Below are 13,049 nucleotides of genomic sequence, written 5' to 3' on the forward strand. Positions count from 1 at the left end.
GACTCTTTTGGGACCCCATGGATCCCAGCCTGCCAGGCTCCTCCATCCAAGGGATTCTTCAGGCGAGAATACTGAAGTGGGTTGCCATTTCCTTCTCCAGGGGAATCTTCCCAATCCAGGGATCAAACCAATATCTCCTGCACTGACAGGCGGGTTCTTTCCCACTGAGCTACCAGGAAGTCACCCTCAAATACATACCTAAGAATAAAACAACACAGACATTTTTTGTAAACTGTTAAACCTCTAACACACAACTTCATAAAAGACACTGTGGATCTGGAAGCCCTTTCTTACATACCCTCAAGAGATGGGGTAACAGCTCTGTTGGATGCAGGACTGGCAGGTGTAGGAGATGCAGCTGGTACAGGCATAGCAACAGCTTCAGCTGGGATAATACCAGCTTGGGGAGAAGCAAGAACTGGCCCACTAGGAGTATTTCCAATACTATTCTGTCTGGGAGACCTGGGTCTGTGAGTTTTAGGGGATAATCTTGGAACTACAAGAAAGAGAAAAGTTACCCATTATATTCTCAAGCTAAATGTCACCTCAAAACAGTGTCTCTGAAGATCTAAGTAAAATAGTTCTATCTGACCTCCTCCCCCAATTACTCTTTATCCCATCATTCTGTTTTCTTTTCCAAAGTCTCAGGAATAGAGGTGATGATGGAAACAACAAATATCTCAAAAATGAAAGCAATTATTACTAATACCTATGTCCAACAGTAGTTTTCTAACTAAATATATTAATTTTAAAACAAAGCATTTTAAATTAATTTAGAAACTGGATTTCTAAGGCAGGAAAAATGCTACTTTTTAGGATAAAAATAACAACACTCGCTACTAAAAAGTGAGACTGTCTCTTTAAAGCAGGCAGGTGTTGTGGGGATCCCTAAGAAGTTCTTCTTTGTTCCTTCTTCAAATAATAAACTTGAACATCTTTTAGCAGTTTGCAGCCAATCCTATATACTCCTTCTTAACACATCAAAATTCACGTTGCAGTAACTAAGGAAATCAGGAACTCACTTTAGCTGAGAGATAATCCAAGGTGGGGTTCATATTCAATGACTTCGAAATAAGTATCTAACAGGTTTTATATTTCATTACAAACCTATTCATATTCCAAAGATCTATAGAAAATGGTTCAATTTATTTCACTTTAGTGGTTCTCTACTTTTTTATGTCAAAAGGATCATGGAAGAAAGTATTACTTAACAACTATCTTTTTTCTAATTAGTATAGAGTAAACCTCTAACACCATTTTGTGTGTATCTCTTAACAATTGTGATTTTACTCTTTCACTTCTATAATGCTGTTACTTTCAAAATTCATTTCCGGGTCACCTGAGTAATATCAAATAATGATACACTGAAGAAATAAATATTTTAGAAATTCTATTTTTTGTTAATCATTTCCAAAGAAGAAAATAGAAAACTCAAAGGAATTTACAGTAAACTTAAACCTAAAATTATATATGAAGGTGAGCAATGTGTATCAACTAAAGATATTTAATGGAGTTGGGTATATTTTTGTTTAAGCTTGAAGACTTTATTCTTTTAAAAGTCCCATGCATTGATTAACATAGTTTATGACCAAAAAGACCGCAATCATTACATGCTCAAACTCTAGTTATCATGGAAGCAATACATTAAGTAGCAAAAGCAGTTTTAACCTAATTCTAAGATCCTGTCAAAGTATATTTTTTACACTTTCATAGCTTCCATCAGCACATTCTTTGGGCTAATCACATAAAATTTGGGCTCCTGTGTTTGTTATTCCTTAAAAGTGAAATATGGTCAGGAATTAGTGCCATATATAGATACTAAAGAAACCTACAGGACCCAGGCCCAGAATATTGCCTGGCATAAAGTAGGATATCTCAACAAAAATGTATGGAGAGAATGGGGAGCAGAGGAAAGAAATACATAGCACTGTAAGCCCAAAATATTAATAAATGTTTATGAAAGAATCAATGAACAAGGCTGCTAAGAAGACATGAAATATGATTCCTCCAAACGTTGTTATGTACTATATTTGCCTTCCATTTGAGTGGAACTTTATAAAACTATAAAGTATATTCATATTTATGAACCCCATATGAATCTCACCTAAAATCAGACAATAGACTAGGGAAAAATTACTTTACTCACTGAGAAAACTGAAATTCAGGATGATCACATGATTTGCCCTTAACATACGGTGAATAACTGGTAGAGGCCAAAATAAAAATAATTTTCTCAATTCCTGGTTACTCCACTGTTTTTTATACACATAGACTTCCTCACATAGAGCTCAAGCTCAGCCCTTTTCACATCCAGTAGAGTAACAAAATGAACACTGTTATTACGCTCCAAGCCAAGTGTCACCTACCTCCGCTGACCACTGATGACCATGTGCCCCCTGCAGGACTGGTCCTTGCTGTTGGAGGAGCAGCTGCTTCACTTGGTGGGGTATGGGATACAAATTCTAGGCCACTGGAAATGGAACCCCTCCCAGCAGAAACTCTGTGATTTCGAGGGTGTCGCTGGGCCTTTGGGGACATCCGTGGAGGCCCTAAGAAAGGAACAGTGAACATCACATAAATGCCACAATGTCCATCAGTACTACTTTTCTGCTAAATACACACAGCCCATTCTTTCTCTTTCCCTTCCTCCCTTTCCCTCACACACACACACACATTCTCCCACTTTCTCTTTCATTCATTCTTGGTTTAAAAAAAGAAAATAAGCACCATACATATTTTTGGCCATACTTTTTCAGAATTATTTTGTGGAATGCCATAAAATTTTATAAATAAATTTTATTTTGTTCTCTTTTATTTTTTAAAAAAGGGAAGGATGCAGTTGGTGGTAAGAAATCAAACAATAAGATGTCACAGCTCTTCAAAGATCTTAGCAATCTGTTTAATCTATATCCATTATTTGTAGGTATATAAAAATAAGTATAACAAAATGTTAATAAAGTTATAGCTATATGATGAAATAAATTTTTAACATACACTTTTAGCTTTCTCCCTCAAATTTGCTGTATTACTTCTAAGACTAGGAAAAAAATTATTAAACAAAAAACTACTTTGATACACCTTTGTAGCAGTTAAAAAGAAAAAAAAAAAAACAGTCCTCACCTGTAGAGTGCCTCAGACTAAACAGGCTGTGAACTGAAAATTCTACGGCTAAGGCATTGGCTTGTATACTACAGTAATTTACATCTGGGGAAGAAATTTGCACTATATGAATCATCAAAATCCCACATCAGTCAATTCTGTCACATTGGTGATTTCTATTTATAAAGAAGTCTACTATGCATTGAAGCAAAAGTGCCAGGTGAAAACAGTGAATACAATGACTCTTACGACAGAAACTTGACAGTGGTGACACTTGGCAAACTCGATCTTAATGCCAAAGCCAATGCTCCTCACCCTTTTTTTTTTGCCCATGCTACGTTGCCGTGTGAGATCTTAGTTTCTTGACCAGGGATCGAACCTGTACCCCCTGCAGTGGAAACCAGAGTCTTAACCACTGGGCCATCAGGTAAGTCCCTTGCCAAACTCTTTAGGATGTCATATTAATTTGTGTCCTCAGTAGGAATACAATCATGAGCACAGTCTTGCAAAGAGTGCTAATGTTATATAATTTTTAACTGGAGATATAATTTATATTGAAGATGAATTAACAACTGAGTATTTAAATATTCATACATATTTTTTACATCCTTTTACAGGAAAAGACCAAGAAAGATGGCTGACACAGCTCAATGAAATCAAACTAACTTTAAAAAGTTCAGTCTTTGGCAACATGTGAAATACTTATAGAGAGAAAATTTATTCTAAACACAGAAAACCATTATATTTCATAGTTTTATTTTGAGGTTCACATTTTAAAAATGCTTCAGTGTTACCTAACTACATGACTAGAAAACACTAATTCAAATTAGTTAAAAAGAAAAACTGAATAATGTAGCTTCCCTGAACATGCAAAAGGTAAACTTTTATGTGAATCTGTACATCTAACAGTGGTGAACAAGCTCACATTCACTAATGACTTTTATCTAACACGTTCTCATGATATGAACATCACTTACACAAACAACAGACCACAACAAAATATGTCAACAGAATTTAACTCATTTACAGGCCACCATCATAGGCACTTGAGTAAGGAAGTCACCTTGAAAATCAGCGTAACATGTTGTTCAAGGTTAGCTGCTTTAGTTAAGATCACATGACCTCGCTGCCTGGATGGCAACAATTTATTAAAAAAGCAGCCAATACAGTTTTCTCCAGGGAAGCATTTTCTGCCAGAAAGCTGTATTAGTCTCAATATAAGTAATACCAACTGTAATTACAATGAATGAGAATTACAGGATTTTATTCTTTTTTTTTTCTTTTGACAGGGTAAACAAAAACAAAACAAAAAACCCCTAAAGATTCATACACTGTTTTCTACAATAACAATTTTATCTTAGATTAAGAATCTCCTCTAAAGACTTTCACGACAAAATATTATAAAACTAATTTAAAAAAATCCCAAACACAAAATCAAACTCTGTATTTTAATTTAAGGGTAAACACACCAAGGCAGCCATATGCAATGTCCCTCTCAAAAAGGACCACTAAGCCACCACTCCTACCTAAGGTCAACAGGCAGACTCACTAGTATGAAGAAGGTTCACTGTTTACCATTAACCACTGTATACACTGTAAAGTGGGAGGGAGAAGGCCCTGGGCTGTAAAAGAGCATCATTACCAGGCAGAGACAAACCCCCATTCTCACAATTCAGGATAGTTCATAGCTTCACACAGCATTTATCAAATTTCTAATAAACAAAAGGTTAATAGAAATAGTTTTAATAAACTAAAGTTAAAACACAGAAATTATAGGTTATTAAATAATGAAGAGGAAACTATTTTGTAATTATAAACTCACATAGGAGTTAAACAAAGACAAACAAAAACATGAACAAATTGTGGTATTGTACCTTCTGAAGACATGCGTTTAGGCATAGTAGAGACAGGAGCTGGAGAACCATGAGCAGAGGGGTGAGACGGGGGTCTGGATGGCCGCGAGGGGGGCCTGGAGGGCGGCCGTGTAGGGGTGGCTGCCCGAGGTGGAAGAGAGTTGGGACCTGACTGGTAGCGAGAAGGTGGGCGAGAGGAAGGAGATGGGCAAGGCGATGGCCAGGGAACACCTGACAGAACAAATGATATGAAGGAAAGTATAAAAACTAAAGAAAAAAATGAGGGAAAAAAGTAAACAGAAAAAAAAAGTAAAATGACAAAAATGATTTCTTGTACATTTTAACCCTTTGAGGACAGTCATTTGATTTGTGGTAAGTTTTAGCATAACTTAACTGACATAAATTCACCTTTTACTTTAACCTCCTTAAAATTAAGTCTGTTTAAATGAATACACGTTCCCAAAGGGTTAATTAGGATCTACACATACTATTGAAGAAGACAGTTAAGACTTCGCCTATTCACCTGCTTCTATAACTCTTTTTTGGAAAATCAATTGTTAAAAGGAGAATAACATACACTAGGTAATTTCACACAATAAATCACAAAACTCAGGGATAAGATTATTTCTCATTTGAAGTTTTATCTTTTGAAACAACAGCTATTATAATCCCATTAAAAATGCTAGTTTCTTAAAACTGTGGTTTTCATCTAGTCTATACCTGAATATAAGGTTGAGTTTGAAATCACATTAAATAGGCACATTTAAGTAGAACATTACTTCTACTATTTTCCAGAGTCACAGGAGTGACAGATTAATATTCACTGCCTTTTCAAAAAACATATTTTAACCTTATCAAGTTAGAAAAAGAAGGGGGATCTTCTAAATAACTTATGCAGTTAAACATTTATTTAAGAGACTGCATAATAAACATTCCAACTACAAAGCAGTCATCACCAAATAAACTGACACTGAGGGATATCCACAGGTCAAAATACAGCTAACATGTAACATGACATCACTTACCTTAATCTTAGGAAACAGTCCAGGTCTCCTCTCCATAGGGTTCCACACACTTGAGTATCATACATTTCCCAGCCCCTTTCAGGTTTTTTACTTTGAAAATTCTGTTCACAAACAACTAAAATTCTTTACTCAGTGAGCAAAGAAATCTCACCCCAATACAAAGTATAGAAAATACTCAAGAGTGTTCATTTGGAGAGGAATTCTGGAGAAAGACTCAATGAAAACAAATGAAATTGGAAACTTAGTGTTCTCTATTTGTCTATCTTTCCAAACGTAAATACCTAAAATTGAATGCCCACTGTTCCCCCCAGGTTAGTATCTAATACACCATCAATATTTTAATTATCATAGTTCCATACAGTCTATGGTACTGCTGTTTCCAGTATCCCTGACTTGTATGAGAGAGCTATGACCCATGAGCCATATTTAACCTAGATTTGGAGGGAGAATAGGAAAAAAAAAAAAAATCTTTCTACTAAAGATACAAGTTTGCGTATTTTAGTTAAGCTAAACTACAATATCTGCCTTTATACTGAGTTTTTATTTTTTTAAGCACTTTTTCCCCACCATCTTCACATTGACTGTTGGCCATGTCTTATACTGCAAGGCACCTCAAATCCTCTTGAAGTAAGCAGAATATAAATATATAAACAAACAGTTCATAAAAATGAATTTATATTAACCACTGAGCATTGAGCATTTCACACGGATTTGGATTTTCCATGTAAACTATGTCTAAATAATTTTATCATCCAGTGTTTTTAAAATTGAGAACCTACCCAGTTTCCAATTTCTTTATATGTGGAGTGTTTTTTTGTTTTTGGCCAAGTGAATGTCTTTGGTTAAATTTAGCATGTTACCTTAATACATGAGTATTTCATAAAATTCCGTATATGCCAACAACATACTAATTTTTACAATTTTACTAATTTGATATCCACAAAGGCAAATTTTAAATATTTACTGAAAACTACTCCACAGAAATCATTAAAAGGTATGCATCCTCTTATCAACTATGTAAAAGTGTAAATATTCAGAAAATTATATATTTGATCAATGAGATTGACAAATTTGGTCAAAATACTTGCCTCCATTAACTACTCTTTGGTCTGAACCAGAATTCGGGTTGAAATCTGAAGTGTGAGAGGTGGATCTTGATGGCATGGAGCCCGATCCAGGCTGGCCCATACGTGGTGAATTCTGTCGCCCACTTCCCCAGGATATGACTTCTCTATTTCTTTGTCCAGGAGGAATATATTTATTTTCCCTAGAAATGAGAGATCCTCTAAATCATTTTATCCTAATAGATACCAGACCAACGAAACATATCTAAAAGCAATTTAGGGAGAAGGGAACGCTTGTTATTAAGAGGTTAAACAAACCAAATGGCCTCACTTCCAGACACCCTTATTCTTTTAAGCTCTAGGTCTGGCCTTTCTTTTCCCTCAGATTTTCCCCCTAAGGACAAAATAAAACAAACATGTATTCATTCATTCTTGTCCTACTTGATCTCTTTATGGCTGTCTCTATCAGTCATCATCTGTCTTCTTGGAACTCTTCTTCCATGGTTTTCTCTGCGATCTCTTCTCTTTGTGGCTGTTCATTAGCTTTTCATGGTTTTCACACTGATCCCCCAAATCCACACTGTCAGCCTCACAGTCTGAGTATCTCTCACTGAACACTTTAATTCAAATCACGATTCCTAAACTACAAGTGCCTTTAAGACAGAATGTGTATCTTATTCTACCAGGTATATAGCAGGTGGTTCTCACAACATGTATTTACGAATAAATTCATGAAAGATCTGTGAGCCCTTCGAACACAATAAACTGCACAAATGGACTCACTGTATCTCCCCTCAAGCTTGCTTGGTGTTTTCTGTCTCCAATACTGGTACAACCACCAATCTGCTTGGTTATCAAATAAACTCAGGATCACCCCTGGTTTTTCTAACCTTTCTATCACTGGTCCTGGTCTCATTCTCACACTTGAACTATTTCAATGCAATAACTGGCCTCTATGTCTCAGCCAGTTCTCAATGTCACCAGAGTTGGTTCATCCCATACCCTGCCTATAAGGTGCTCTTTAACATGACACACACAGAGTCTCACTCCCTTGGTTCCTATCACCAGCTACTACCACTGCAATGTCAACATACACCCTGTATTCCAGACATATGAAACAAGGTTTTTCCTGAATTGGACAAGTTCTTTCACCTGTCTTCACCATGCAAGGAATTCCTATTTTATGCTTCTCTGAATGACAGAGAGATCTACTATCCTATCATAAAACATCACCTCATCTGTTAGATATACTCTGATCCCACAAGGTTACGCTTGTTCCTTTTCCCTTGCATATTCCTAGTACTCTGATCACACCTCTAAACTAGGAAATCATACTGAACTGTAATTATGTTATATGCATCCCTCCCCCAACCTGCTCATTTTTCTTTAACAAGCTCTTCCAGACCTTGGCTTGCTCGTCACTGTATATCCACCACTTGGCTCCACGGAGGTGATGTTCAAAAACTATTTTCCAAGATTACTATAATCTTTTCACTAACAGAACCTGAAACCAACTCCATTTGCATTCTCTACCTAAGCTAAGTTAAAGGAAGATGAAATATAATAGTAATAATACACCTTCTCACACAGACCTTGAGTTGTGTATCCAAAATACTGCATCATGATTTCCTTTAAATACCTAGTGTTTATGTTGTGGCCCTCACGTTCACTGGAATTTCTCTGAACTGCTGTGTATTTTTCTTCTTCACTCCTATCATCATTTTCCAGGGCCACCCGGGCTTTATACTGGGCACTTGATTCAATTTCTTCTGCTAACTGGTTTGCCCTTGCTTCTCGTTTTAAAAATTCTTCTGAGTTATCCCTTTCTAAGGGCACCCTGAAACAATGAAAAGAAAAAGCAAAGTGTGCATTTTAAAGTAACAGTTTACATATCTGTCACAAGCAACTATTAAGACATTTAGTTTAAAATGCTGGTAAAAACTGTAAAGAGCTATAGTCATCTACTTATAAATCAAAATTTGAATTTTCCTATTACTTTTTCCTTACAGTAATATAACATTTCCAAAACTGGTTAAATTACCTATTTCCCCATAACCTCTGCATTTGTCAATTTAGTTTTTACAGTGCAAAAATAAAATTTATTTAGAACAAAAAATCAGAGTATAAATAAGCTACATTTAATCCCTATTTTAATGGGAATTTATCAGTGTAAGAAGTAACAATAATTTAGTCACGTAATTGTTTAACTTAAAATCCAACAGAAGACTTCACTAGTGGTCCAGTGGCTAAGACTCCATGCTCCCAAAGCAGGCGGCCTGGGTTCGATCCCTGGTCAGGGAACTAGATCCCAATTGCTGCAACTAAGACCTTGAGCAGCCAAATAAATAAATATTAAAAAATAAAACAAGTTAAAAATGAAAGTCCAACAGAAACATTTATTCAACATAATTTAAGCTAATGAAAATCAAAGGCAAATGCACTAAAACAAAAGCAAGCTTTAAAAACTTACGTATATGAAGACAGACTGCTATCGTATGTAGACACTACACCATAATTTTCTTCATTATATCGAAACATATCGTTGGGATCCCATCCATTAGACTAGAAGAGAACAAAACTCATTTTTCAAAATAATAAAGTATTTGTCTTTAAAGCAGTTATAATCAAGATCTACATTAACAATTATCTATCATACTATTCAAGCAAAACCTAGCAAAAGTAAAAAATAGGCAAAAATTTGCTTTAAAAATGTCTTAAGGAAAAACTTCTCTTCTACACATCAGCTCCTACAAGTTGGTAAATACAGCTCAACTTTGAACGATTTGGGGGGTGGGGTGTCAGGTGTACCAACTCCCTGCACAAGTGCAAAACCTGTAGATTCAACCAACCTTGAATCGTGCAGTACTACAGTATTTACTATTGCAAAACCTAGGTGTATAAATGGACCAGCATGGGTGAAACCTGTGTTGTTCAAGGTTCAACTGTGTTTGAAACAGTTATTTGAGATGTTATAAGTTCAGAACATTTTAGCTACTTCATAAAATATGAGTCTCAGATCAGGGTTCTCTCCTTTTCCTACTCCTTACAGTGATCTTTCTACAAGGTATTTTACCTGAAACCTCTTTGAGTGAACTGATCATCAGGTCCAATTGCTAAAAAGCGGTAAAATACAGCACATAATCATCATCCATGTCAGCAGAGAGCACAGCATCATCTGAGCAATGTCGATGGCAATTTCAGGACAAAAGCTTGACTCTAAGATCACCCATCAACTGTGGCTCCTTCTGTGCTACTTCAGATAGAACTGTAATACAAATCTACCACTCTATCAACTACTTCAACCTAATATATGGGAGCAGGAAATGAGTTACCTATAGAAACATGCTCTTTTAGTATATGCTCCATGTAAAAAATTTTAAGTGTGCAGAAACATATCCAGTGAAAAGCAAAACTGCCAATCCCAGTGTGTACAGACAACCACCATTAACAACTTCTTGGGCATAATTCCAGACACTCTTCGTGCATATGTAAGAATGTGATTATTATCATCAGCTCTCTTTTATAGACATTCAAATAGGATCTTCTTATTCTAAAGCTTGCTTTTTGTTTTAATAAGTTTTAGGTATCTTCCCAGAACACCTTTCTTTCAAGCGGACATATATTACTTCAACTGAATGGAGGTATAATAAATCACCCATGTCCTACTGATGGACAGTTAGGATATTTCCTATTTTTCACTATTAGAAAAAAATGATGTGAAAAACATCCTAATATTATTTGAATGTCTTATGAATACATTCACAGAGACAGAATTGCTGAACCAAACTGTAAGTTTTAAATTTTGAAAACATCGCCAGAATGTGCTCTAGAAGGTGTCTATCAATTCAACTGCTTCACTATCAATTTTAAAAAAAGAGACAGAGAATGCCTGCTTCTCTTTATCCTCCAGAGGTGACGTGCTACACAAACCTGAGAAACTTCACATTAACTTATATGTGGTTGTTTGAAAAGTTTGGAAACTATTGTATGTTGTCTATGAATTTCCAGTTTTACAACTGGACAATGACTTTAACATCAAACACAGGTTTGTTAAATAAGATTTCCCTGTAAGATTCAATGAAAGATTCATCTCATTCAAATTTTATTGCCTAAATACTAATTTTTGGCAAGACACTTTGCTTGTATCTCCAGCGTTTAGAAACAGAATTTAAAGAATCCTAATGACAAAGTCATTATTAAGCGTTGATTTACAAATGATGTGTTATGGGAAAAGTAAAAATAATATGTCAAGAGGCTTTTGGAAGTAGCCTTTTTCTCCTAATTTTAAGATAAAGAAACTTACTTTTTGCTGTAATTCTAATGTAACCTAATGATATAGCTTAATAATGAATACCTCTTTGACAGACAAGAATCCTGAAAGTCACACTTTTACATCACTTCTTGGTAAAGACAACAAACAAGTTACCCTTTTCCTCAGACTGCCCTATTCTGCAGGGCATTCAAAACTAAATATGCAGGCATTTCTAGTTTCCCATGGTTTCTAATCTAAATTTTTAAGTTGTTTATATTAGGATTCACTTTAAAGACATACAAATAGTTCATATGCCTCCCCAAGAAACATTTTTCTGTATATACTACCTAGGGTGAAGTTTCTACACAATAAAACAGCTAATTTAAATACAGTCACAACAACATACTTAAAACCAAGTGACAGGATGTCATACTGTATCACAGGACCATACTGTTACTAATTGAAAAGATTTTGCTTACAACATCATTTTCCAAAGCCTCCAGTTCGTCATTGGTAGTGAGTTCACCTGCATCCCAGGGCTCCAGGTCCTTCTCTTTGTGTTCACCATTCACTTTAGCACTGATAGCAGAGTCAGTAAAAGCATCTGCAAAGGATGGTTTTGGATGAAAGATCATACAACCAGACACTGAGCTACAAGAATACACACATGAATTATCAACAAAAATGCTAAAAAATTATTATGAAAAGTGACTTTATAATACAGAAAAAATAGCATTCATTAACAGTATGCTTTCAGCTGTGTAATGCTTCTAATGCTTTTATGTTCAAAACACTTAACTTGATTCAGTAAGTGGCACTGTAGATGACTACTGGAGGAAGGTATGTTTTATACATATAATTTTAAGCCACATGAAGTGTTATAATGTATTCACAAAAGTCATAAAAATATATTTAAGTATATTAAAGTATTATTAGTTTGTGTTTCAGAATTGATCCAGAAATTTTCTACGAATTCATCTAAAACAAGATCTCTCATGTTTAATTGACACATTAATTAGATATGCACTCAGAGCTGCTGCAGCCAAACATATGCAGATCTTTTAACTTTCCAACTCCATGTCTACATGCAGGGGTCAATATTCTAACATACCCTTGCCATTAATAACGAAAGTCATTTTAAGTGACCCATCTCCACACAGAACCCTATTTCCCCATAGCCACTCTGTTACAAAGTTCAGGCCCTACTGTGTTACCTGTCCTCAAAAAGGCCTACCAAGACTTTCTATCAGCACTCTCTCACCTAATCTATCTATCCTCTCTCCTCTTCTGCTAATGTTACTGAGGAGCACTAGCTTTTGAGAGCAGCATGCTATGGCATCTGTATGCTCACTGGCAGGATCTATCTATCCCATGGCTGCTGTCCAGCAAAGAAAATGTTTCTCCAGTTCAAAGTCAGGACTCAGCTAAATAAAAGCCTACTTGGGCAATGACAGCGTTAGAAAATGCTTTGGAGATACAAGCTTACATTTAGATGTCTGGGCCTAAAGGGTATCCCCCACCACAAGGCTGTGGAGTAATACTTCTGGGAGCCAGTACTCGGGCACAGCCAGTCAAAAAAATCAACACTCATGTCTTCTTCAAAAGAGACAATTCCAGGGGGATTTTTGATTTGGTACTGTTTCTATAAATGTCACTGGCTACCCAATGGGCACGGCAACAGTGAAATAAGAAACTTGAGCCGCATGGCACTCTAAGTCTAGCTAGTTTTATCTCCTCTCATCTCAAACTAGGGGTG

At 35.8% G+C, this 13,049-nt stretch overlaps 1 protein-coding gene across 13 annotated transcripts in view; it reads right to left on the reverse strand.

The window, feature by feature from the left end:
- Nucleotides 1–13,049, reverse strand: part of ATXN2 (ataxin 2) — a 110,540-nt gene that overhangs the window by 47,136 nt on the left and 50,355 nt on the right. For 9 of the 13 annotated variants that reach the window (XM_040250626.1, XM_040250634.1, XM_040250633.1 and 6 more), the window contains exons 6-12: nucleotides 11,773–11,897; nucleotides 9,512–9,603; nucleotides 8,681–8,878; nucleotides 7,066–7,244; nucleotides 4,974–5,183; nucleotides 2,367–2,549; nucleotides 299–496 (exon numbers count right to left, since the gene is read on the reverse strand). In XM_040250626.1, the coding sequence (XP_040106560.1) occupies nucleotides 299–496; nucleotides 2,367–2,549; nucleotides 4,974–5,183; nucleotides 7,066–7,244; nucleotides 8,681–8,878; nucleotides 9,512–9,603; nucleotides 11,773–11,897 (1,185 nt within the window). The remainder of the gene's footprint in view (nucleotides 1–298; nucleotides 497–2,366; nucleotides 2,550–4,973; nucleotides 5,184–7,065; nucleotides 7,245–8,680; nucleotides 8,879–9,511; nucleotides 9,604–11,772; nucleotides 11,898–13,049) is intronic. The other 4 variants (XM_040250640.1, XM_040250637.1, XM_040250636.1 and 1 more) reach the window with 2 other exon arrangements.

The sequence above is a fragment of the Oryx dammah genome, unplaced genomic scaffold (genome assembly GCF_014754425.2).
Source record: "Oryx dammah isolate SB20612 unplaced genomic scaffold, SCBI_Odam_1.1 HiC_scaffold_12, whole genome shotgun sequence".
NCBI classification, from domain to species: Eukaryota; Metazoa; Chordata; class Mammalia; order Artiodactyla; family Bovidae; genus Oryx; species Oryx dammah.